Source organism: Sciurus carolinensis, chromosome 5, assembly GCF_902686445.1.
Source record: "Sciurus carolinensis chromosome 5, mSciCar1.2, whole genome shotgun sequence".
NCBI classification, from domain to species: domain Eukaryota; kingdom Metazoa; phylum Chordata; class Mammalia; order Rodentia; family Sciuridae; genus Sciurus; species Sciurus carolinensis.
Window position 1 is genome coordinate 121,888,442 of NC_062217.1, and position 27,196 is coordinate 121,915,637.

The following is a 27,196-nucleotide window of genomic DNA, read 5'->3' on the forward strand; positions in this document are numbered from 1 at the left end:
GGATTACAGGGGTGTGACACCGCGCCCAGTGAGACAAGCCTTTTTTATCCTGTCTCCCGAGATTCCCGCTGAACAGGAGAATTTGTAACTCATATATTTGATGACGTTCTGGTGTTCCAAATACATAAATAGCAGTTAAAATTTAATAAGTCCAATAAGCCAATTTAAAAATGGGCAAATAGGGCTGGGGAGATAGCTCAGTTGGTAGAGTGCTTGCCTTGCAAGCACAAGGCCCTGGGTTCAATTCCCAGCACTGCAAAAAAAAAAAAAAAAAAGTAAAAATGGGCAAATGATTTGAATAGACATTTTTCCAAAGAAGATAGACCTTGGAATGGTTTCCTGGCATCAGGAAGATGCTCAGCACTATTAATCATTAGAGAAATGCCAATCAAAAGCACAATGAGAATCCACTTCACACCAGCCAGGTTGGCTAAAATAAAAAAGAGAGGCAGTAACAAGTGCTGGTCAAGGACATGGAGAAACTGGAACCTTCACATGCTGCTGGAGGGACTGTGAAACGGATAAAAGGCAGGTGATACTTCACCCTCCCCCAAACTTGGGAATTGTATTCTAGTTTCACCTTCATTCATTTCACTTCATCCCATCACTCCTGCCCTCTAACTTTTTCTACTGTCTTCACCCTTTGCTCTAGCCAGAAAGCTGCCCCACAGCCACCACTGTCCCCAGAACACGAGAACTCTGTAATTAAAGACAGATCAAAGACAGATACATTGTAAACCACACACTTGGTAAGCTCTCCACAAATGCAAACTGCTATCTTGCCTTTTCCTTCCACTCGAAAATGTCTCTCTCTTGCCACAAAAGCGGTAAGCCTTTCCAAGCTAAGGCCAGTCTCCTGTCCCCACCCCAATTCTAGAGGTTCCAGACTGCAGGGCAGGTAGGACTTTTCATTCTAAATTCTGGGACTTTCGCCACAAACTGCTCTGCGTACATTCTTTTGTCTATGTCCTTGTCAAGCACCTGCTGGGCTTTCTAAGCAGTGAAATCCTCACTGCTTTACTTGCGCTAAACCCTTAATGCCTTTTAGCTTTAATTTACTCATTAAAACAATATTCGTCCTTGCGATGTGGGTGGCTATTGGTCTTTTCCTTCTCCTAATGGTCATATGTTGTTTTATGTGCGTATACAGGGACTTCTCTGGAATGATACATAATAAACTGATTCCAGGGGTTGCGCCTAGAAAGGGGAATTGGGAATCTGGGTGAAAGTGGCACCATAAATCTCCATAAATCTGCTCTGCTTGAGTTTTTTTAAATGCATCCTGCATGCATTGCTTGTATTTAATAATAAATAAAAGTACAATTACACTGTTGATGGATATAAATGGATAGGAAACGGAGGTTGGCCCAAGGAAAGTGGTGCTGATTGACAAATAAACAGACGCACAAAAACACGGAAGTTTTTCTCGTCCCTTTTCGTTTGGCTCAGTAACACTTCACTTCGCCCAGGTTCCCTCAACTCCACTCCCTCAGGCCCGAGTTAAGCTCCGCCCCGCCCCCCGAGGCCCCGCCCTCCACTACGTCACCTCCGGCCGACTAGCTTTCCCCGAACTCCCTCTGGCTCCCGCCTTCGCCCGCTTCCGGTCGTCGTCGTCGTCGCCGCTGCTGCCGCTGCTGCTGCTGCTGAGGCTGCAGGCGGAGGCCAGAGGATCGGGCGGCGGCGGCGGCGGCGGCTGAGAGGGCGGCGGCGGGAGCGGAGCGGGACGAGGGAGCGAGAGGAACTGAACGAGGAGCGAGCGGAGCGCGCCTTTCCGCTCGCCTGAGGAGCCGGAGCCGTCCGGGCCCGCCGCCGCCGCCACCGCCGCCGCCGCCCGCCTGCCCGCCCGCGGGACAAAGCCGAGAGCCCGCGCCCAGAGCCATGTCCTCGTCCGCCGGCAGCGGCCACCAGCCCAGCCAGAGCCGCGCCATCCCCACCCGCACCGTGCCCATCAGCGACGCCGCGCAGCTACCTCATGACTATTGCACCACGCCCGGGGGGACGCTCTTCTCCACCACGCCGGGAGGTGAGCACCGGGTCCTCGGTAACTCCGCTGCGTGCCCGCGCCGGCCCCCGGGACACCGCTCGCGCCTTCGGGACCCTTCACTTTGCCTTCTTGCTGGCGCGCGACTCAAGTCTGCGCGCGCGCCCGCCCGCCCGCCCACTCGGGAACGTGGCTCGAGCGTCTCAGAAAGAATGCCCTTGTTCCCGCTTCGTGGCAGTTTTATGAACTCGACCCAGTTTTCTCTCCTCTCCGCCTCCTTCCCCGGCGGATTCGGCCGCCGTTGTCCTCGCGTTGCACTCTGCTGCTTCACCTTCCCCTCTTGCAGTTGGTGCACGTTAATGCTTGATTTGGGGGGTGTCCCGATGGCCTTTTTAGAAAGGAAGTTGGGGAGCGGGATTCAGCCTTGGAACCCTTCGAGGACTTGTTTTGCTGTTTTTAAAAACATCAGGAGGAGGCTGGAATGCGGAGTCTGGAAGCCTCGCCCAGCGTTATCCTGCTTTGACAGCATTGTTTACTTTGCTGGACTGGGCCCCACGGGTGGGGGAGTCCCCAGGCCGCGAGGAAAGAGTGATACAATAATGCTCAAGTCATAGCCAAGGGGAAGGAGGTGAGAACGGTGGAACGCTGGCAGCCTTAGGGTAGAGTTTCTCTGTCGTCGCTTTTGGAGATGGATTGAAGGGGTGCTGTTTGTTAAGCAGGACACCCTGGTCGAGTGAGGCCGCTTGATCCTGGGGAATGGGCTTATAGAAAGGCGGTGCAGAGGGAGGTTCCTGGCATTGCTTTTCAAAGGAGGATGAGAAACTGTTTACAAGCAACACTGGGGTAGAGGTGAAGCTTGCTGAATTGGTCACGGGAGAAGGGAGCTCAAAGGTTGTCTATCTCTTGCTAGGGCTGTTTTCCAAAGGAAGGAGACTGGAAAGCGATTTTTTTTTTTTTTTTTTTTGGTGGGGGGCCGGTTTTGATCTCAGAGGCACTCGACCACTAGCCACACCCCCAACCCTATTTTGTATTTTATTTAGAGACAGGGTCTCACTGAGTTGCTTAGGGCCTCACTCTTGTTGAGGCTGGCTTTGAACTCAAGATCCTCTTGTCTCAGCCTCCGGAGCCCCTGGGATTACAGTCTTGCGGCTAGAAAGCGATTTTGAGGGCCTAATTGAGGGGAACCGGTCTTCCTTTTTAACTTTAGCTCTTTGCCTTCTTTTGGTGATCAGGCAGCCATCCCATCCCCTTTTAGAGGGTGGGGACTTTGCTGGCAGCCCCTGTGGTTTACATGATTGCTGGCCTTTTTCCTGTGGGCAGGGATCTCCAGTTGTACTACAACCAACCCCTGAGTCGGTTGCACAATGGCAAGGCTTGTCGAGTAAGGGCATTGCCTTGCCAACATCAAGGAATTAAAATCTAGAAGAGAGTGTTACAGAGGATCCGGATCTGTGCCTGTGCTTCCAGCAGTTCAGAACATGTGTTGCTGTAACAGCACATTCAGTTGTGATTTTTATTTGGGGAAGGAACTTAACTTTTAGCTATATATTAATCTTACTTCCCTGAGGGAAGAGCCACAGAGGGAACCCCTTCTGGCATATTTCACGTGCTAAGCTGTTGTGCTTTCAAAACAAGAGCTTTAAAGATAGAAGCCTTGTCTCATAGTCTGGATTAGTTCCTAAAATGCTTGGGAAGATTTCTGCCAGAAATACTGATCCATTTACCCTCCCAACACACAATCACCACTGCTTGATCAAATGTCACTTAACCTGCCTCCACACAGCTTAAAACACACACTTTTGTTTTAGATTTAAATACTTGTCATTGGCTTATCTGTAATGTTGAGTTTGTATTTATTGGTAGAATCCAGTGTAATGATCTTTTTTGATACACAAGCGCTCATTTAATGTTTATCAGGATACAGTACCACTGTAATTGGGTTTAATCACTGTTTTTAACAGTTAACTCAGTGCTGTTTAGTTGTGCAGTACTTATTGAATTTTCCCTCCTTTGGGGATTTTCTGTCCTCTGATGCTTTGTTCCCTCTCTCTTGCTACACCCTTCTCCTTCTAACCATGTAATTTTATTTCCCAGAACCAGAGTGAAGTTGTTTGTTATTTGGTCACCTCTAGACTCCTAAATTAAAGTGGTCGCATATCTTCAGTGAGTTTTGTGTGCCCATTGCAGTGCTTTGCACAAAACAGGACAATACTCAAGAGTAGGAAATGCAGTCTTTGCTCTAAATGGGCTTAAAATCCTGATTTGGAAGGATGGGAGGTGCAGGTAAGATTTTTAGTTCTGGAACTGTATAGAATCAAGTGCTGGTTTATATATTTCAGACTTGAAAACATGTAGACAAATGACAGTCAGTAGGCTTGTGTTAGAAGTCTCTATTTAGGACAGGCGTGTTTGTAATCCCAGCCATTCAGGAGGCTGAGGCAGGAAGGTTGCAAGTTCGAGGCCAGCCTCAGCAACTTTAGCAAGACTGTCTCAAAATTAAAAAATTGAAAAAGGATTGGAAATGTTTCTCAGTGGTCAAGCACCCGTGGGTTCAATCTTCTGTACCAAAGAAAAGTAGGGGTGGTCAGTAGTACATTTCCTGCCTTAAACTTCTGGAAACCTGGAGTGAATAACGGTTGATATGCTGTATGCCTTAGATGATCAGACTGGGCAAATGTGTTTATAACAATGCCAGCTTAGGATTTCTCAACCCCTTTGAGAGTTCTTTATTCATTGGATATCACAGGATACATTCTTCTGGAAGTTTCTCAGAATCGCCTTCCTGGTGTTTGGGAAGTGAGAGTTGGGTGAAAACACATTTGCTGTAACATCTTGGATTTCTTGTATTGCTAAAAGAGTACCTGAAAAAGTATTCATTATTAAAAAGAGGAGAAAAAATTTTTTGTTCTGTCTGCCCATGGAAGAGTGGAGTGAGGACTGGATTCAAGTGGTAGAGCTTATGCAGCAAGCCCTAGGTCCGAGTACCAACACCCCAAATAAATGAGTAGATTGGAGATTAATATTTGGTTCTTGCATTGAGAGGCAGCATCTATCCTTCATGGAAGGTAAAGTTAGCTTTCACTCTGTGTGTGTGTTGTTGGAGATTAAACCTAGGGTCTATTTTTTTTTTTTTTTTTTTTTTTTTTTGGTTGTGGATGGACATAGTACCTTTATTTTATTTATTTATATGTGGTGCGGAGGATTGAGCCCAGTGCCTCACACATGCTAGGCACGCACTCTATCACTGAACTACAACCCTATCCCTAAACCTAGGGTCTTGAGCCTGCTAGGCAAGTGCTCTCCCACTGAGTGAACCCCAAGCCCTAGCTTCACTTTTATAACATTGGTTATCCAGAAGGAACTTAATGGCTTCACTTTATATTTGAAAGAAACTGATACCCAAAGAAATTAACTTGTTAGTATCACACAGCCTATTAGCCTAAGTGGGTAGCCTCAAATTTAATATACTGTTCACTATTCCAATTTTTTACTCCACCATCTTAACATGTTTATCTTACTAGGAAAGGAAGTTTATAAGCATTTAAAGAGACTGTTCTATCTCTTGAGTACTAGCTATTGTGATTCCCTCTTTTACTTTATTATTATTATTTTTTCCTAAGTATGGAACTGTGACCTGGGAGAGTTGTTCTCTGGGGATTGAACAGAAACTTAGACCTCTTTTAGCCTTTCTTTTCATGTATAACATCCTCATCAGCTGTGGAAAAGTACTCTGTTGCCATAATGAACAACAAAGGGTCACTAATTGATGGTCTGAAATCTTGTTCATTCCATAACTTCCTTTCTTGCCATCTGGTTCCTTTCTTCTGCACTTGGTTCACTGGAGCAGAATTACCTGAAGGCCATTGGAAGAGTTGGGAGAAAGTGGGAAGAAGGGGAAAATAATTCACTTGGAGTGAGCTATATAAAAAAATTAGTATTTGGGGAGAGACTTCCTTCTTGATATGGTTCCTTTCTTGGGATGAATGAGTCACACTCTATAGATACAGGGAAGGAGGACCAATTTCTGACATTGTCATAGCATTTTTTATTGGGTGTCTTCAGGCTAAGTTTATTCTATTCCATTAACTTCTCAGCCAAAAAAATAACTTACTTAACTCTGTAACTTCAGTTCTTTGCAAAAGACTTCTTTATCATTACCTGTGAGAAGTGCATGGAAAACATAACAAAGAGTATTCAGTCACTTTGCCTGTGGTTGAAGAAGATAGCATTTACTCATTTCAGAGTTAACACAGATTGATGTGCTGTCATTCCATAGGAGATTCAGTTTTGGTCTCATACATCAGCTGCCAAAATATATATTGAAGAAGTGAAGAAGATATCCTTTAGCTTTTATGTTGGATTTTTTTTGGGGGGGGGGGGTTTGCTGGAGAGGAACTAAATTCCAGGCTTGGAAAAGGCCACAGCCCTCTTCCTCGGGGCAGTGTGCCTTGTGGAAGGGAGCACCTCTGCCTGACTGAAGTCAGATAATCTGAGTATGATGAGGGAAGACATCTCCTATGGATCTGCCATATGTATGCAGCATATATGGCAGATCTTCATACACTTCCCTTATGCTCCCCCAAAGCCTCCTATGTGAAATAGGAAGAAAAGTGTTATATCTACACTGGCAACATCAAGGTTATTAAGCAGAGCTTTTTGAGAATTTATCGTAAAAGTGATTGGGGTGGGGGTGGGCTGGGGTTGTGGCTCAGTGGTAGAGTGCCTGCCTGGCTTGTGTGAGGCACTGGGTTCTATCCTCATAAAAATAAATAAATGACATAAAGAAATTGTGTCCATCTACAACTAAAGAAAAATTAAAAAAAAAAAAAAAAAGTAATTTGGGAGGTAACTGGGGACCGGGCCAGGGGCACTTTACCACTGAGCTACATCCCCAGTCTTTTTTTTTTTGGTGGTTTGGGGATTTGAACCCAGGGCCTTGTGCATGCAAGGCAAGTACTCTACCAACTGAGCTATATCCACAGCCCCTCCCAGTCCTTTTTATTTATTTGTATTTTTAAGTTTTTTTTTTTTTTTAAAGCTTTATTGGCATATGAGTTTTTGAACTTTATTTTATTTTTTTATGTGGTGCTGAGAGGATCAAACTCAGTGCCTTACACATGCTAGGCAAATGCTCCACCACTGAACCACACCCCCAGCTCTATTTTTAAGTTTTGAGCCAAGGTCTCACTAACTTGCTGAGGCTGATCTTGAACTTGCAATCCTCCTGCCTCAGCATCCAGAGTTGCTGGGATTACAGATGTGTACCACCTGGATGGGCTGTGGGTGTAAAGATTTGCAGATCAGACGGAAAAGTTAATGTGGAGAAAGCTACTTCATCTAGTAAGAGAGGAATGGAGCCTGCACAGAACAGTTTTTTTTTTGTTGTTGTTGTTTTTGGTGAATAGCTGAACTTATCCTTGGCTCCCAAGTTGTAAGGTAAGCAAATTCATGTTTAGAAGATATTTGCTGCTCTATTTATAGTAGCTCTGTTTATAATTGAGACTAGCAGTAAATAGGTAAGGCCTAGACTACTATTTCCAGGTACATTCTTTTTTTTTCTTCGCTTTTTGAAGGCCCCTTCAAATCTGTATATTATACTGGGCATGGTGGCACACACCTGTAATCCCAGTGGCTCAGGAAGGCAGGAGGATTGAGAGTTCAAAGCCAGCCTCAGCAACTCAGCGAGACCCTGTCTCTAAATAAAATACAAAAAAGGGCTGGGGATGTGGCTCAGTGGGTAAGTGCCCCTGAGCTCAATCCCCATTACCACCCCCCATCAAAAACCAAAACAAAAAAAAACCCTCTATGATCCTTAAATTCAGCAGCTTTCTACCCCTTGCGTGCCCAGTATTTAAAGATCCCCTTTACCTGGTTCTTAGGTCACAGCTTGAAGTCAAAAGCTCAGAAATTTTGAGTGTTTACATCTAAATAAATAATTGTTTATATCTCTAGGAAAAACACCTTGACAAACAAACTATATGTTTCATTGAGTAGTTTTTTTTTTTTTTTTTTTTAAGTTTATACATGGTGCTGAGAATTGAACCCAGTGCCTCTCACATGCTAAGCAAGTGCTTCACCACGGAGCCTCAACTCCAGCCCCTTGTTGAATAGTTTTTTAAAAAAGTAAAAACCTCATTAAGCAAGGATAAATTGAGGAGAAAAGTTCAGTTTTTGTGATTCCTTGAAATTTTCTAAATCCAAGGTCATATCATCTGTGAATAAAGATAGCCTTTTTCTTTTTTTTTGTATCAATCTTTTAATTGCCCTGGCTGGTACCTTCAGAATTATGGTGTTGAATAGATGTAAAGTGCAGTAAAACATGGAGAATAGGTTCTTTGCCTTATTCTTGATCTTATGTGAAAGCAGCCAACCTTTTACCATTAAGTAAGATGTTACTGTGGGTTTTTTGTTTTTGCATTACTAGGAATTGAACCCAGGACCTTGTGTATACAAGGCACGTCCTCTGTCACTTAGCTACATCCTCAGCCCTTCTTGAATTGTATTTTGAGACAGGGTCTTGCTAAATTGTGCAGGTTGGTCTCAAACTTTCAATCCTCCTGCCTCAGCTTCCCAAGTAGCTGGGATTGCAGGTATGTACTACTGTGCCTGGTTTTACTGTAGTTTTTCATAAATCTCCTTTATTAGGTTGAGGAAATTCCCTCTATTCCTAGTTTGTTGGGTGTTTTTATCATGAAAATGTGTTAGTATTTATTTATTTTGCAGTACTGGGAAAAGAAACCTAGGCCTTATACCTGCTAAGCAAGTGCTTTACCATTGAGCTATACCCCAGTCCCCCAATTTTTTTCTTATATTGAAATAATCATGTGTGTTTTGTTTCTTATTCCATTGCTATGTATTACATTGATTTTTCACATGTTGAATTGGTTTCATTCCTCGGATAAAATCTTACTTGGTTATGGTATATAATTCTTTTTATATGTTGCTAAATTCAGTTTGCTTATGTTTGGTTGAGGATCCCCCCCCCCACTTTAGTACTGGAGATTGAACCCAGAGATACTCTACCACAGAGCTTCATCCCCAGCCCTTATTTACTTACTTATTTGCTTATACTATTTATTTATTTATTTATTTATTTATTTATTTATTGAGACAGAATCTCTCAAGTTGCTGTGGCTAGCTTTGAACTTGGAATCCTCTGCCTCAACATCTGGGGTAGCTGGGATTACAGGCAATTGCCACCACTCCTGGTTTGGTTGTGAACTTTGGTGTCTGTATTCATAAAGGCTACTAGTATGTACTTTTAATATCTTTGTCTGGTGTTGGTATTAAGGTACTACCACACTTTATTTTTATTGTTTTTCGAAATGCCCTTCTGTTTATAGCTGAAGTACCAACTGTTGTACTGTTGAAGATAGACCATTGCTCTGTAGATTCTCAATTACTTATCTGGAAGTGTGAGACTCAGGATTCGTCATTAAATGTCATGGTTAATCATTAGGACCTCAGAGGAGCTGCTGTTAGCACCAGAGATTGATCGTTAGTTGTTCAGCTGCTTCTGCAATGAAATGAAATTGCTCACATTTGGTAAATTCTTTTGGCATCAGGTAAAAACATTATCATAGAACTGTGACATCTGTAGAATTAGTATAAGCTCCTTCTATGAGTAAAAGTGGAAGATACTTAAAAAAAAGAAGAAGAAGTGGTGCCAGAAAGGAAAGGAAGCAAACTGTAGGAATGAAAGCCAGATTTGAATCTTAAAGTGTCCCCACACCATTAACAATGATTGTTAATTAATCATGAGCATTACAGAGATTCAAAGACGTCTGTGAGATCTAACCCAAACAATCTATCCAAGATGTAGCCAGCATATTCAGCCTGTATTTTCTTGTAATCAGAGCCAGGCATTTCTGGGGATAAATTTTATTCCTGGGTGTACAAGCCCAAAGAGCAGTGGGAGTATTTGATGTACTTCATTTTTGACTCAGATTTCCTGATGGTTGAGATAGACTTAAAGTCAGTAGGCATTTATTTAAGGTTGGTTGGTGTGTCATGTACCATTTGGACCTGGTGCCTAGCCCTAAACATCTGATTCAACTAATTTTGAAACCTAGACTCAAGAAAATCAGATTTGTCTAGAGTACCTGTGTAGTTTGTGTTGTGTTATGACTCCTTTGTCACTGTGTGACGGTTTGAAATATTTTTAACTTCTCTGGACATCTGTTTCTTCATCTGTAAAATGAGAGGCTTACCCCAGATGACTTTTCTAATGCTCTGCCTTCTAAGTAGAAAGTCATTATCAGCTTCCCTTTCAGCCTAGTGTGTTCTATTGTGAAGGTGACCTAAGTGACTGGGCACAGTACCATTCTTTTTTTTTTTTTTTTGCGGTGCTGGGGATCGAACTCAGGGACTTATGCTTGCAACGCAACCACTCTACCGACTGAGCTATCTCCCCAGCCCCAGAGTACCATTCTTAAACATTAATATCTTGGAAATCTTTGCTCCCAGTTAGTGCATTTTATAATTGATCAAAGGACAGTTGGATAGATATTTCACAAACCTTGGGTGTCTTCCATTTACTATATTGTTAAAAGGCCCTGAGGTTTCAGTTGTGCCTTTTATTGATATAAAAATCATCTCTGTTAATCTTATTAGCACTTTAGGGATTTGATGGTTTTGCACATCAAATATGGTTTAGCCACCACCAATATCCCTGGAGGATATTGATTCGTGCAGTTTTTAGTTTCCTTTGGGTTATCTGCCATAGAGCTTTTTAGGAGTCTGTCTATTCATCCAGAACCTCCATGAAGAACAATGTTTAAAACTGAAGTTTGATCATGGATGCTCTTTAAACCAGTCAAACACAGACCTTGTTATCATCACCTTTTTAAATAGAAGGAATAAAGCTCTTTATAGTCCCTTCTGTATTTTTAATTCTTATTCTCTATTTATTATGGGGGTGGGTGGTACTTGCCAAGGGCTTTGTTGTTTTTTTCAATTCAGTTTCTTGTCAGTGCTGCCCTAGCAGTGCTGTTCTGTTCACTGTAAGTTTTATAAAATACTTGGCAAGCATTTTTCTTTCAATTCCTTATAATTCTTTTAGCACTGCCACTGATCTTTTAAAGTATATTTTTATTGTGGTAAATACATGTAGCATAAAATTTACCATTTTAACCTTTTTAAGTGTATAGTTCAGTGACAGTAAGTGTATTCACAGTACTTTTACAATCATCACCTACCATTCCCTTTCCAGAACTTTTTTGGTCTTAAGTAGTGTCCTGCTATGGAAGATGAGGATTTTAGTTAATATATATACCCTTGGGAGGGAGGGATACACACACTTCTACCTACTTCTCCCTCCCATCCTCCCAGTTTAATTTCTTAAACCCATTCTGGTTAATATTTATTAAATGTAGATAAATACTAAACACAGATGTGACTGGCACTGTTAGTTTTCTGCCCAACATCTATTTCCTCTTCCATGCTATCACAGATTCCCCAATTTCCTAAGTGGCAGTATGCCAAGCATAGGGATATATACCATGACTTCTTTAAGCTAGTCATGGCTTCTTTAGTGTTTGATCTGGTAGGCATGTGACCCAGATGGGATATAGGGGGAAATCTAGAGCTTTTGTGAGATTTTGCTCTCTGATGAACTTTCCCGTGAGGAAAGCCGTTGAACTCCACTGTCTCCGTATCATGTATTAGGAAAACGGAGAAACAACTCAGCCTTATTCAAGTTGTACAATTTAGGCAAGTTACTTAATGCCCTCCCCATTACCCCCACCCCCAGCTGTTCATTTGTATGAGAGGATGCTTCATTTTGGAAGTAGCCTTAGTTAAGCAGAATTATATGATGGAGGACCCTGTGAAAGTATAGTAACACCTACCCTGTAAGTTATCGTGAGACCGTGGCGTGGATTTTCTCAGGTGCTTTTCCTCAATAGTTTCTTAGGTATATATAGCTGAATGTATGGATTAATTATCATTTAATCTATTCTGCTTGGTCTTTTTTTTTTTTTTTTTGATTCATTGTACACAAATGGGGTACAACTTTCATTTCTGTGGTTGTACACGGAGTCACACCATTTGTGTAATCATACATGTACATAGGATAATGATGTTTGTCTCATTCTATTATCTTTCTTTCCCCCTCATTTCCCTGTTCACAATCCATACTTCCTCTATTTATGCTGCTTGGTCTTGAAAGAGGCCCTTAGACTTGAATGACCTGTTTCTGTATCAGCCATCTTGGCAAGTATAATTTCAGGTCTCTTTCATTGGCCTTATTGTTTTCTGCCATTTGAGAATCATTAGTTTTTAAATCAGAGGGAGAACATTTTTCTTCTTCTGTATTCTCCGTCACCAAGACTGTTTTGCTCCTGTCTTTTCCTAGTAGCGTCAGCTCCAGAGAATGTGGGATCAAGGTATTATTATTATTATCCTAATACCTGGGCACTAAGGGATGAAAAAAAATTATATATATCTATATTATCCTAGATATAAACTTTTGATATTTGTTTTGAAATTTAAACATGAAGACTAAGTAATATATGAACATTTTAAAAACAAAACGGTATAGAAGCACATAAAATGCCAGTAGATGGCTGGGGATGTAGCTCAGCAGTAGAGCACTTGCCTAACATGGGCAAGGCCTGGGTTCATTCCCCAGCACCACCAAAAACAAAACAAAACAAAATCCAGTGAACTACCACTTTTTATAAATAATATGACACAGTTTCTTTTAAAAAATGGTTTTATTTAAAAAAAATTTAGATATCGACAGATGTTATTTTATTTATTTATATGTGGTTTGTGGTGCTGAGAATCAAACTCAGTGCCTCACACATGCTAGGCAAGTGCTCTACCACTGAGCCACAACCCCAGCCCCACACAATTTCTAATATTAGACAATAGTACTGACATCTTATTAGAAAAGACAAGGAATCTAGGATACTTTGATACTTTGTTGCTTTTCACCTCTCATTTCCTATTTCCTTTCCATTTCTCTCTCTCTCTCTCTCTCTCATTCACTCACTCACTCACTCACTCTTTCTCTTCTTTCTTTCTTTCTATGCTGGAAATGGAACCCAGGACCTCATATATGCTAAGCCAGTGCTTTATCGCAGAGCTACATTCCCGGTTCCTAATTACCAATTTCTGTAAGTTGAATTTTGGTTCTTCTTGTAGTTACCTTTAGAATTCCAAATAATAATATGTTTGATCTAGCACTGAGATGATAATATAGTAAAACTGTCTCAATCTTTCAACCTTAGTTCTCCACTATCTTACAGCTTGATTATAAAAATTGAAAAATCCATAAATTACATATATAATATTGTGGTTTTTATGCCTTTCCAATTTAAGAACAAAGAGTATGATTGTTTTCATAGTAAAGGAAATGCAGCCCGGTTGTACATGTAATCCCAGCTACTTGGGAGGCTAAGGCGGGAATATCACAAGTTTGAGGCCAGCCCCAGCAACTTAGCAAGACCCTGTTCAAAATAAAAAGAAAAAATAAATAAGTGAGGATAATTACAATAATGTATTATGTGTCAGAAGAGAGGATTTTGAATGTACTCATCATCCAGAAATAATAAATGTTTAAAGTGATAGAGCTACTAATTACCTGGAATTGGTCACTACCCAGTATGTACACATATCGAAGCAAAAGCATCCCACTGTACCTTATATATATGTACAAATATATGTCAGTCGGAAAAAAATGTTCAGATTTTCTTCAGTTAACAGTGAAGTTACATCTTGATTAACACATTGTAAGTTGAAAATAATCACAGGTTGAAAAAATATATAATACACCTAACCTACCAAACATCATAGCTTAACATTATAGTACACACTAAAATCGGTCGTTTACCCTCTTGATCATGTGCTTGACTGAGAACTGTAGCTAGCTGCTGCCGCCCAGTATCACAAGTATCATATTGGGTATTGCTAGACCAGGAAAAGATAAAAATTAAAAGTATGGTTTCTACTGAATTTTTATATATATATTTTTTTCTTTCTGTTTATGACTGTTTATACTGGGGATTGAACCCAGGGGCACTCTCCCACTGAGCTATACTCCAGCCCTTTTTGTTCTGAGACAGGGTCTCACTAAGTTGAATATGTCCTTGAACTTGTGATCCTCCTTCCTCAGCCTCCCAAGTTCCTGGGATTACAGGTCTGTGCACCACTGTTATGGACTAATTATACATGAATTTTATCTCAATAAAACTATTTTTTTAAATCTTGTATTTTATCAGGTCTGCCAAAGCATGGTTTTTCAAACTTTCTGTCGTACCTCACACATTAAGACCTAATCTCTACTACCTATATCATAGTTGGTTCAGTTCTTTATTATATATAATTTAGAAATCATGTTTCTATACTGTTTTTGTTTTTGTTTTTTCACCTCATCACTAGTGTTTCCAAGCTCAGTAGAGTGTAAAAGTACTAGAGAAATGAGAATGATCTTGTTTCAAATTGCAAGTTGAATTTTGGCTAGAACATCTCACAGTGAAAACCCACCTTTCTGAAATCTAGCCATGAAAAAAGTGTAGGTGACAGATGTCGAAAGTCCTTCCACTAGAACCCCCTCCCTATTCTTGGAAAACTGTCAGGCCCCTTTCAGAATGTTTGCTATTATTTTGAATATCCTCCTAATAAGCAGATTGCTGATTTCCAAACCCTAATAGTTTAGAATCAAGTTAGAATGGATGTAGATACTGCACTATGGACTGAATCCTATCTCTCCAAAATTTGTATGTTGATTCCCTGACTCCCATGGTATTAGGGAATCTATGATGGTATTAGGGGCCTTGTGAGAGGTAATTAGGTTTAGATGTGATCATGATGTTTAGTGTCCTTACAAGTAGAAAAACCTGAGAGATTACTCATCTCATGTGTACATCCCTCACCAGAAACTACCTATGCTGGCACCTTAATTTTGGATATCTGGACTCCAAAACTATGAGGTAATAAATTTCTGTTGTTTGAGTCATTCAGTGTGCTATTTTGCTATGGCAGCCTGAGCTGACTGAGACATGGGGGGAAAGCAGCTCATAGCTTTATTCTCTTTATTATAATATGACAGGAGTATTCTTATTTTTTGAGAATCTAAAGGCCTTTACTAGCAGGTAGTGAGTTTTCTCTCTCTCTCTTTCTTTTATTGGTACATTATAATTCTACTTAATAGTGGAATCTGTTATTATATGTTTGTACATACACATAAGATAACAATATAATTTGGTCAGCTTTATTTCCTAGTACCTCTCTTCCTGTGGCCCCCTTCTATTTACATGAGATCCCACACAACTTTTTTCCCCTCTTTTCCCTAATTTCCACATCTAAGAGAAAACGTTTGACCCTTGACTTTCTGAATTTGTCTTATTTTACTAACATAATGCTCTCAATTTCCTACAAATGACATAATTTTATTCTTCTTTATGACTGAATAAAACTCCATTGTGTGTGTGTGTGTGTGTGTGTGTGTGTGTGTGTGATTTTTTTTTTAATCCATTCATCTGTTGATGGACACCTAGGCTGTTTCCATGATAAAAAATATGTATCACTATAAAATGCTGACATTAATTCTTTAGGGCAAATACCAAGGAGTAGTATATAGACTCATATGGTATGTTCATTCTTAATCTTTTAAGAAACCTCCACGTTGGTTTCCATAGTGGTTGTATTATTTTACAGCCCCACCAACAGTATAAAAGCTCCTTTTCCCCTACATCCTCTTCAGCAATTGGGTTTTTGTTTGTTTGTTTGTTTGTTTTTGCTTTTGGATTTTTTTGTTTTGTTTTGTTTTGTTCTGGGGCTTGAACTCAAGGGCACTTGAGCCACATCCCCAGTCCCACTTTATATTTTATTTAGAGACAGGGTCTCACCCAATTGCTTAGCACCTCACTTTTGCTGAAGCTGACTTTGAACTTGAGATCCTCCTGCCTCAGCCTCCTGAGCCGCTGGGATCAGGCGAGTGCCTCTGCTCCTGGCTGTTGTATTCTTGATGGCTACCATTCTAATTGGAGCGAGATGAAATCTCAGTGTAGTTTCAGTTTGCATTTCCCTAAGTTATAAAAGTGTCAAACATTTTTTCATGTATTTGTTGGCCTTTATATTTCTTTTGAGAAGTAAGTGTCTGTTTAGTTCATTTGCTCATTTATTGATTGGGTCATGTGGGGTTTTGTTTGTTTGTTTGTTCTTTTGGTGGTGAGTTTTTTGAGTTCACTAGCAAAGATTTTCTCCCTTCTGCAGGTTTTCTGTTCACACTTTGCTGTGCAGAAGCTTTTTAATTTGATGCCATCGCATTTATTCATTCTTGGTATTATTTACTGAGCTTTACAAGTCCTGTTGAGGAAGTCATTGTACCAGTAGTATTTACATTCTCCTTCTTTAAATTGAGTAACTTTGTAAATAAATAATTCTACTTCAACATATAATATTGCCTTTAATTTGGATGCCTAAACCCTACAAGCAGGTTTTCCCCCCCTCTCCACTTAAGCCCAATGTGAGCAGGTTAGCTGCATACTCTACTACTTGTCTTTGTTACTTAGCATTGACAGATGTGCTGAGCTACCACTTCCCTTCTCCGCTGTCACCCCTTTTAGCAGACATCACTAAGAGTCACCACATTCTTTTTTCCTAGCCAGCTGAGGTCTTAGAATTAGCAACAGCTCCACACATCTATGTGGGGCCAACATCCGGCATCTCTAATTGCTGCTTAGTTTTGTATCTTATTTATAGTCATTAGTAACTTGAGAAGACCATGACAAAAAGAATGGACAGTGCTCTGAAGTATGATTGACAAAATTATATAAATTTCAGGTGTACAAATTTATGATTTTATTTGTATATATGTTGTGATATGATTACCACCTTCATATTTAACACATTTGTCATCTCATATAATTACCTTTTTTTGTGTGTGGTAAGAACATTTAAGATCTACTGTCATCAGATTTCAAGTTTATAATACAGTAGTATTGTTAAGTATGGTCACCATGTTATACATTTAGATCCCCAGAACTTGTAACTGAAAGTTGTACCCTTGACCATCTCCCCATTTCCCCTGTCTTGGCATCTACCATTCTACTCGCTACTGTCTCTACTCTCTATGAATTTTACTTTTTTTAGATTTTGCATACAAGTGAGATCATAGAATATTTTTCTCTCTCTGTCTGGCCTATTTCTCTTAGAAGATTCATCTGCCATCAGGGTTTATCCATGTGGTCACAAGTGGCAAGATTTCCTTTTTATGACTGAATAATATTCCTTTGTATATGTGTGTGTGTGTGCCTGTACATTTCATTATTGTTACTATTTACAGTGCTAGGGATTGAACCCTGGTCCTCATCTGTGCGAGACAGATGGTCCACCACCAAGTCATACACCCAGCTATGCCACATTTTCTTTATCTGATCACCTGTGGACAGATATTTAAGTTGTGTCCTTATCTTGGCTAGGCTGTAATGAACATGGAAGCGTAGGCATCTCTGAGCTACTGATTTCATTTCCTTTAAATGTATACCCCAAAGTGATATTGGTGGATTATATGGAAGTTGTTCCTACTTTGGTGATTGCTCACTGTGATTTTTTTTTTTTTTTTTTTTTTTTTTTTTGACGGTGCTGGGGATTGAACCCAGGGCCCTGTGCTTGCGAGGCAGGCACTCTACCACCTGAGCTATACCCAGCCCTAGCTGTGATTTTTTTATTTGTGTTTCCTGGTGGTTAGTGATGTTGAGTACCTTTTTAGGTACCTGATGTTCACTTGTAAGCAGCAGGTTTTCATAACTATCAGGTAAAATGTACTTTTCAAAACTACTGTTGTTTGTAAAACATTTAAGTACCTCTTACTGGGAAGCCCATTGTTTTGTGGAATAGAGGTCCACTCTGGGAAGGATGTCAGTTTCAAAGCTGCTTTGGAAAAAGTCTTCCACCTTAAGGTGGCTATCTGTTTTTTCCACATACTTATTTCTTCATTTCAAAAAATTGTTTTGGATATTTTAATGTTAGAATGCAGGTCAGATATTTATAAGTGAGACATTGCTTTGGCATCAGGAATTTAAACTATAGAGAGAGATCGGCAGATACATAGGAGTCCTGTCCTGAGTGAGGTACGTTGTGCTAGATGGGAGAGGAATGATTAAAAGAGGGGGAGAGAGTGAAGTGCTGTCGAGCGGAATGTTGAAGGATGAACAGGAGTTACCTGCGGAAGAGGAAGAAGAGGCTCTCCAGATGCCAGTGAAGCCTGTTCACAGGCAGGGAAGTTAGAATTTTGACTTGTAAAACCCGTAAAGGTTAGAATTAGGTGGAATTCAAACCAAATTCCCAGGTAGTGTTATGTGTTGGTAGCCTCTTAATTTATTTCAAACTCTTTTCATCCCTGTTTTTCAGGAACCCGAATCATTTATGATAGGAAGTTTCTGTTGGACCGTCGCAATTCTCCCATGGCTCAGACCCCGCCCTGCCATCTGCCCAATATTCCCGGAGTCACTAGCCCTGGCACCTTAATTGAGGACTCCAAAGTAGAAGTAAACAATTTGAACAACTTGAACAATCATGACAGGAAGCATGCAGTTGGTAAGGGATGCCAGTGTTGGGGACCAAGTGGGTGACTCTAGGAATTCACATGTCAGTTTTCTGTAGATTAAAAAAATGTTGATACATCAGGTATAACTGACATTTAGTCGTTATAGGTCTCTGAGGTCCTCTCACCCCCCAGGAGGTTTATTGAACTGCTTTGGAAGCCCTGAGTTCTAAATTTTAATGAAATCTCATTGGTAGGTGAAAAAATCCAAAGTCAGGACATGGTAAACCCCAAAGGTGACTCATGGAACCATGCCTGAAGGACTGCCTGGCCTAGGCCTTATTGGGCTAGGTATTAACCTCCCCCCATACACACACACACAATGTCGGATCTCCCATTTTCGTCATACTTAGAGAACAGACCTTGTTCTTTAGAAGAAAAATACCTTCTTATTATGTGGGTATAGCACTTTGGTTTGTTTCCCACAGACACACTCCTTTATTAATGGACCCTCTTTACCTCCATAGAAGCAGAATAATGAGGTGGAAATGGCCAGCTCTTGATTATACCTCAGGGGTTGTACTTGGTGAGCCCTGGGTGTGAGTCAGCATTCTCCTTTCTCCAGTTTCAATTACCTCCCAGTACTGGGGATCAAACCAAGGCCTCACATGTGCTAGGCACACTCTACCACTGAGCTACATCCCCATCCCTTTTTATTTTCATTTTGAGACAGGGTCTTGCTAAGTTGCCGTGGTTGGCCTCCAACTTGCAACTCCACTGCCTCTGCCTCCGCCTCCTGAGTCTCTGGGATTACAGGTGTGCCCCACTCTACCTGACCATCACTTAGGTTTTTAATGAACAAAGTCTCAATTCAGAGAGCTCAAGTTCAGAGCTTCCAGAAGAGTGTGCTCACCTGATAGTTGGCAGGGAGCTCCCAGAAGCTTCTATGTTGTGAGCCTGTGGACAGAGGGACTCTGGGAAAGTCCACCTGTGTTCTTTTGCCCTTATGCTCTTCCTCCAGGTGATGCGACTGCATTGTTTTTTTTTAATTCCAGATAAAAAAGGCCGGCCAAGGGCTGAAGGCACAGCTCAGTAGTGGCATAGCATGTGCAAAAATCGCCTTGGATTCGACCCCCGGAACCACAAAAACAAACGAACTAAAAATTAAAAAGACCAGGCAAAGCAAAGCAGAATGAGTGCTTTAAAGCAGTAGAGAGTGGGACAGTTTGAATTATTTTTTTGACCCATGTGTATAGAAAATCATATTTAAAACTGTTTTGCTTTTTTTGCGTGTGTTAAACTGTTTGTTTCTTTATCCTACCCAGGGGATGATGCTCAGTTTGAGATGGACATCTGACTTCCCTGCAAGGAGGAGAAGAAAAGCAGCAACACCAATGCCTATGTGTACCTGATTTGCCTGTAGGATCAACAGTGAAAAGACACAGAGGCAGTACCAGCATCCCTAATGCAGTCTCCCCCTCTCACTCCTCCTCTGGTGCCAAATGATGGGAAGATGAGATTCATCTGACCATTTCTCCTCCCTGTTTCCTGTCCCCTGCCCAGTTAGATTAGCCTGAAGGCCCTTGGGGTATTTCCTTAGCACTAAGCAGTCCATAGAGGAAAACTAACTGTGGCTTCACTGGTCATTTTTCTATTGAAACCACTCTCCACTTAAATTTATCCCAAAGCTAGTCTCATTCTACCATCTGGGATATGGGGGATACAGAGGTTTGGCGAGTTTATCGTTATTTGTGTCCTTTTCTTTGTCTCTCTTCCTTGAATCCCACTTGTGGTTCAGTACTGGGTTTGGGGTCTTTAAAACCAGAAGGGGGAAATGATAAAAAGAGAGCTGCTTTCCCTTTTGAGTTGAGTTTTGTCCTTAGGGGCAGCGTTTTGTGCAACTCTGGTAGCATTACCCTGTGACACTGTTTTGAAGTCCACTTCCCCTCTTTCCTCTGGGAGGAGTGTCTTCTGTCTTTGGTATTATAGTTCATCTTCCCATTCCTTTACTTAGTGCAAATAAATGTGTGCAGATACTTTTAATCTTCACCACTGAAGGGAGTCCTTTGGTAACCAGGTGTACTTTACTATTCTTCTGCCATTCCTCCCTGCTTGAATCTTGTTGCTGGCAGAGTTCTCTGTACTGTGAGATCTCCAGGTGATTTTGGTCTGCTCCCAGAGCAGGTCCATATTAAGGAATTGAGGCACTTTGGCCTCCACATGGTGGATAAGGCCCAATCGTAGTATTCTGCCAGATAATACCTAAGAATGACCTTTGAAGACTGTTGATCCATTTTAGTACCCAGTTTCAGTAGTCACTGTTATAAAATCCAATCAACATTATGATATTTGTTCTTTTAGATTGCAGTTTTTTCTATTTTGAGTTTAAAGTCGACTTTCAAAATGTTCTTAGAAAAGAACTACGTATTTTTCCTGTTTGGATCTGCTTTGTTTGGCTGCTGGGATAAATAAGCATGGGCTTAAAAATGTGTTCCTCCCAGTTTTTTTACCATTCCCATCATACTCTGAATTTTCACCTTCCTTTCTTCCTCCCTTCCTCCCTCCTCCTTTTCCTTCCCTTTCCTCTACCAGGCTGTCTTTCAAATATACATCAAAGATACCTCAAGTGTTGGTATCTGATAATATCTGTCACTCCTCTTAAGTGAGGAGTGACCTTTTATTTTTAAGAGGACTACAGACCTATTTTTAGATATGTTTTCAGTACAATTTTGAACAGCAACTTTTTAACTAAACATCTTCCAATGTTAGGAAGGTAAGAAATGTCCATAGGCGAGTCTGCTGTTCCATGTCACCATCCTTTGTATTCCCCAGTTCCTTCTGAACGCTTTCCTTCCCCCTTAAGTTTTGGGTGTGTGTGTTTGGAATTTGTCGTGAGTGGTTTATAAAACTGGACCATTCTGCCTTGCTGTGGCTTGTTCAGGATAGCCGTGTTCTTCTCCTTACCCCCACCCCGTCTGCTGTCTTCCCCACCCGACTCTCCTGGTACTATTGACTGGCACAGTAATCCCAGGAAAGTGCCTCCTTCAAAGACTGATGCCTCCATCCCCTCAGAGGAAGGCAAGTGAAGTAGCCACTGGTGTTCTGGGAGTTTGTGGTTGGCTTGGGTGCCCTGCGCTCTCTTATTAAGAGACCAGATCCCAGGTGGAAGTAACAGTTCCACTGACTAGGAAAGAAAGCTGTTTTTCTTTTGAACTATGAAAAGACCCTACTTGTGAAGACCTTTTAGACAGAAGAGAAGAAGGATGTCTGCAGAACTTTGTTCTGTTTTCTGCTACAAAAATGTGAATAGTTCAAAGAGTAAAAATCTTTTAATGGTTGATATCTCTCAGGAATAAGCTGGATCTCCAGTGTTTTGGGGATGCTTTGAGTCTCAAAATTGATAATCAGAAAAGTATTTTTTGTTTGTTTGTTTGTTTAATGTATCCCTGTTCTGATTTTAATTAAATTCCAAATTTCGCTTTACCTAGTCTAGAAAAACTTAAGTTGCACTGTCATTTACATAAGAAGCTTGCTCAGGACATGTTTGTACCTAGAGCTTGGTTCTTTGGGAGTGAAGCTTTTCATTCTTCATATGCTGGTGGTGGCATCCTGTGGAATCTGACTTCAGCTAACAGCAAGCAGGTGTCAGTGAGCAGAAGAGTATGTTTTCTTGATATTATTGCTGCCTATGAAAATTTGGCTTCCATGTTTACCCACGATAGGAAATGGATTTAAAACATGATCATTTGAATAGTATCAAAATACCATTTACCCCTTTCTTGCCATCTTGGGGAATCTCGGCACATGCCCTTTAATTGGAGGATGTGTTTCTACAGCTTCTTGGGAGCATCTCCTGCGTCATGCAGGAGCCCAGTCTCTTGTCCTTTCCTGCCAGGACCTCCTCGCTGCTTGGAGTACTTCTCTCCTGGAGGCCACCATTACTTGACATACTCTGTTCTCCATAAACCAGCATTTCAAAAATAATTACACAAGACAACAGATAAATTTCCAATAGATGACATCTTTATGTCGTACCTCATAGAATTGCTTTCAGAGCAAGCCTGAGTCCAATACATAGTTTTCCTCTGAATGTTTAGAATGAACCTCCCAGATGAAGCCCTAAGTGAATACTGTTCCTAACTTTATCGGGGAGGGAACACCATAGGTTACTATCTGAATGAGACAGATCTTAAAAATCTTAGTGACTATTTATACTTTTGTTTTTATGAGGAAACCATGTTTCTATACTTCTGGGACAATCAATCTTCATGACAAATGACCTCCTTCTAGATTTTAGCAGGAGACAGACATTTCCCTGTCACGGTTCTGCCTTCTTTGCAGTGTGGTTCCTTGGGCTCCCCAGCTCTCATATTCTGTATCATTAGGTGTATCATTTGTAAGAGCACAGAAGTAAAGAAGCTGGCTTCCAGGCCAAGTTTTATCCTTCCACCTGTGTTAGTTTTCTATTGCAACATAACAGAATGCCTCCAAATTGAGTATCTTAATATAGCAAATGTTACCAGTTTCTGTAGGATAGGGATTTGGGGACAGCTTAGCATGGGTGGTTCTAGCACAGGTCTTAGGAGGTTGCAGGCAAGATCTAGGCAGGGGCCGCTGTCATCGAGAGCTAGACAAACACTGCCCATTGAGCTGCATTCCCAGCCTGAGAATCCACTTTCAGATTCCATCTTGGTAACTGTTGGGCAGGCTGCCTCGGTTTCTTCCCATGTGGATCTCTGCAGGACAGCACGTGTATCCTCATATCACGATGTCTGGCTTCTCCCTGAGTGATTGGCATCAATGGAAGACAAGGAAGGAGAAAGTTGTGGTGCTCTTAAAGCACACCCTCAACAGAAGATGAAGCCAGGTCAACAGGGAGATAGGTTTAATCTATATAAATTACCAAAAACAGTTCTCTAAAGTATGTATCACCGAGCTGGGGTAGAAGACAAACTTTCTCCATTCCCCAAAACTACCTGATGGCTTTGAGAGAGGTAGCAAGAAATGGCAGTTCCCAGGAGAACTGTAATATATGCATCTGTCTGACTACCAGCAGCTCAAGGATGCTTACTTGCAAAGCTTAGTTTTGGTGTCTCTAAGACTCATTAACCATTTGTACTTTCCTTTAGCCAGTAATTGATGAAAGGAATCGGGGCCTTCCTGCTGAAGCACTAAAGCTGTCTTAATTAGGATGGGGATTGTCAGGCAAAGGAGTAAATGCGAATTAGATGTAAGGTTACTGAACCGAATAAAAGAAAGATTTAGGGAGAAATAGATGACAGTGTCAGGAAGTCAGGTCCCCACCTGAGTCAGTGTGTGATACCTATTCTCTCCAGGTACACCAGCTTGCAGTCTTGAGTTAGTTGTTCTATCACCCAAGAAGCACCTTCACTTTATCTTTGGAAACACCTGGGAATGACAGCCATATTTCTAGGCTTGATGCCCTGTTACAGCCAATGTGCAGGTAGCTCTGCATGCCAGTTTTGTCCTGGGCTTCTTAATGGTATTGTGTTCTTAAATGAACCAGTTTTGTTTTCACCCTCCAGAGAATCCTAGAGGCCATTCGTCAGTTCAGCACATTCCTGGTGAACATCTACTGTGCGTTTCTGGCACTCATTCCCAGCCAAGTCTTTGGAGATTTCAGACATCTTAAAAGATGCAAAATCTTGTTTGAATCCACACTGTGCTCCCTCCTAGCATTTCCTTTCTGTAGCCATGCTTGCTTCAGCCTGTACTTGAATAAGAAGCATCACTGCTGATGGACAGCTTAGCATGGGTGGTTCTAGCACAGGTCTTAGGAGGTTGCAGGCAAGATCTAGGCAGGGGCCGCTGTCATCGAGAGCTAGACAAGGGGAAGGTTCTTCTAGAAGTACAAGACTCTAAAGTACCTTCCATTGATTTTGGTTTTCCCGCTGATTTGGGGTGGAGTAAAAATAAGTGGTGTTCTGTTTATTTATTGGCTCTTTTGGAACTCTCAGGCTTTATCCCACATTCTGTCAGAATTCAGCTACGTGTGTGGGTATTTCCCCAAGTCCCTCCTCAAGCCAGTTTATAGAGTCCCTGCTTTGATCCAAGGTAACCAATGTAAAGGGCTCATCACATTGGCAGTAATGTCCCAGAGATGGGATCTCTTTCCCTTCTGCTCGTTGTGGACACCAGCTGCTCGGAGCTGGGACTTAGCCCTTTGCATTCTCCTCAAGAGGAGGCCTCATTCAGTCTGGTTCAGAACTGTCCCTTCTCGGCATGTTTTTTGGACCATAGGTATGCGGACAGCAATTTATTATTAATCTGCGAAACCCAATCACTTCCCAGTCATTTAGCATTTGTTGTAAAGAACAGTTTCTTTTGGAGCAATTTCTGTCAGAACTTTGAAGGGGGAGTAGTTACCCCATTTTCCTTTCCTCTCAGATTTTAATAAGAGATGAAATTAGTTTTTTTTGTTTTGTTTTGTTTTGTTTTGTTTTGTTTTCTGTACTGGGAATTGAATCCAGGTCTGTCACTCACGCTAGGCAAGTGCTAGGCACTGAGCTACCTTCCCTGCTCTTGATATCAGATTTTGATGCAGGTGGATCATGATTCAGATACTTTAGGGACATTCTGTGTTCTAGTTACGGTTTCCTGTTTTAGTAGTGGAGTTTCCTTGAGCCTAACACACAGAAATTTCTAACTAGAGACTATAAGGGTGATTGCTACATGCTTGTTTTTTCTAGTTAACCATTCATAACCTTTCTCACCCTCTGGAATTTAAACGATTTTCTTTAGGCTAGTCCTGGAAGTTGGTGCCTTTTGGCAAAGCTTAGATTTAGCAGAAGTCGTTTGAGTCCCTGTTCAGATGGTCTTACGGTTTCTCTGTGCTTGTTCACCTCTGCCAGCAGCCCTGGCAGACCATACTGAGCTGAACACTTGACAGTGTATTTAAATCCTCACTCTGCCACCTTTCCAAGGTGGGAGACTGGCAGAGATGCTACAGTGCTTGATAATCACTTGACCATGCTGAAATGTCCAAAGGGAGCTCTTTCTGGTGCTTAAAACCAAAATTCCAGGACATTTCAAACTTCAAGAGAATCCCATGAATCCAGCACAGCGTGTTCATTCTTGCCGCAGTGAACTCCTTTCCTCTTCAGTGGAGTCTTTAAGGAAAAAAGAAAAAATAAGTCCCCAACTAAGAGCAGTTCTTACTGGAAAGCAGGGGAGTGGGGAAGGAACACTAGTATGAGCTAGGGGGCCAGTTGGGCCAACCATCCTGCTCCTTCCTAGTGTCTGATCCAAATTACCAAGTCCCTTGCACCAGTGCCTTTCCTTTACCTGCAGACGAGCCCATCTTTTCCACCAGGGTGAGGCGACCCTCCAGGACCCCAGGGTAAACCTTAAAGAAAGTGTCTAGAAGAGCCCCGAGGATGCTCACATATTCAGGTGTCCATTTTAAGCATCTTTTAAAAATATTTTCTATGAAAAACTTCCCTGTGTGTAGTACCACCAGTTCCAACCACACCAAGTGGAAAAGCAGATACTGCCAGCACTTTTCTTGGTCTTCCTGTCCTCCCCCTTGATGTGTTTGTTGTCCCCTCACCCCTCCCATCCCTTCACTGTTGGGATGGTAAGCGGAGTGCACCATGCAGTTCTGAGCAGTCCTGTATGATTCCATGACCAGTTGTTTTTGTTTTTAACTGTTCTTCCAAACCACTAGGTGTTTGGAAATTAGGGGTGGGGGGAATCAATTCTCACCAATGGTTGCTGTTACAATTAAATCAATAAAGATCTTGAGTATCAATGTGCTGACTTGTGCTAAAGATTGAACCCAGGCCCTTGAACTTGCTAAACATACACTTTGCCACTGAGACACACACGCACACACAGCCGCAACTTGGTGTTTTAGTTTTTTCAAAGTTTCAGGTGAACTGTTGAGGGTTCTTTCACATCTGCAGAATCTTCGCTGGTGGCAGAGAAGGGTGGAGTAGTCAGCAGCTTGTGTATCATCCTGAGGAAGCCCAAGCAGCTTTTCCCCTCTGAAGGGCTGTTTCTGGCCCTTGGGAGCACTAGTTAGGCAAGTGCAGATCTGGTATCTTAAACCAAGCTGTGCTGCATGAGCATCAGACTCCTTGCTGTTAAACCAGCAAATCTCCCATACGAATACTGAGAAAAGAAGCCTGTCTTATATTACAAGCTGTGAACAGAAGCCCACACAATAAAACCAGACCTGAAGTTTTCCTGTCAGGACAGTGTAGAGGTTAAGGTCAGAGGCCTTGGAGTCGAGTAATTTCAATTCCAAACTTGCTGCTTAGGAGCTGGGTCACCTCCATACAGCAAGGTTCAAGTGTCTGAGCCTTGGTTTTCTCTAGAATGAAGACATTTTTTCAAATGTGGAAAGGGGGAAAAATATTTTTTCTAGATTGTTATGAGGCTTAGATGGAGCACACAGCCTGGGTTCTGATACAGGAAGTTCAGAATAAACAGTTCTTGTTAAAGAACGCATGCCCAGCTCTGTTGGCAAAAACACCCAGAAACTGTTCAGCTGGGTCTTCCATGTGCAGGTGTGGGAGTGGAGCAGGCTTGGCCACTTCCAGCTCCGAGGCACAAGACCGCTAGAACAAAGTCTCCGTGAAGGTCGATGCAGTGGCACACACCTGTAATCCCAGCCCGGCCCAGGCAATTTAGCAAGACCCTGTCTAAAGAGAGGAGGAGAAAAAAAGCAACAATCTCTCTAAGGGAAGATGGGGACAAAA

At 41.6% G+C, this 27,196-nt stretch overlaps 1 protein-coding gene across 1 annotated transcript; it reads left to right on the forward strand.

Annotated features, from left to right (window-relative positions):
• The first annotated feature begins 1,591 nt into the window (after positions 1-1,591).
• On the forward strand, positions 1,592-26,244 carry Eif4ebp2 (eukaryotic translation initiation factor 4E binding protein 2). Its single transcript, XM_047553167.1, has 3 exons — positions 1,592-2,023; positions 18,341-18,526; positions 19,799-26,244. Exons 1-3 carry the CDS (start codon positions 1,879-1,881, stop codon positions 19,828-19,830), a joined length of 363 nt encoding a protein of 120 aa, XP_047409123.1. The 5' UTR covers positions 1,592-1,878; the 3' UTR covers positions 19,831-26,244.
• The last annotated feature ends 952 nt before the right edge of the window (positions 26,245-27,196 follow it).

Excerpts from the sequence above, each read along its gene's own strand:
- Eif4ebp2 (XM_047553167.1), top strand. The coding sequence starts at position 1,879 with ATGTCCTCGTCCGCCGGCAGCGGCCACCAGCCCAGCCAGAGCCGCGCC. Across the intron at positions 2,024-18,340 it reads CTTCTCCACCACGCCGGGAG|GAACCCGAATCATTTATGAT; the intron begins GTGAGCACCGGG and ends CCTGTTTTTCAG. Across the intron at positions 18,527-19,798 it reads TGACAGGAAGCATGCAGTTG|GGGATGATGCTCAGTTTGAG; the intron begins GTAAGGGATGCC and ends TATCCTACCCAG.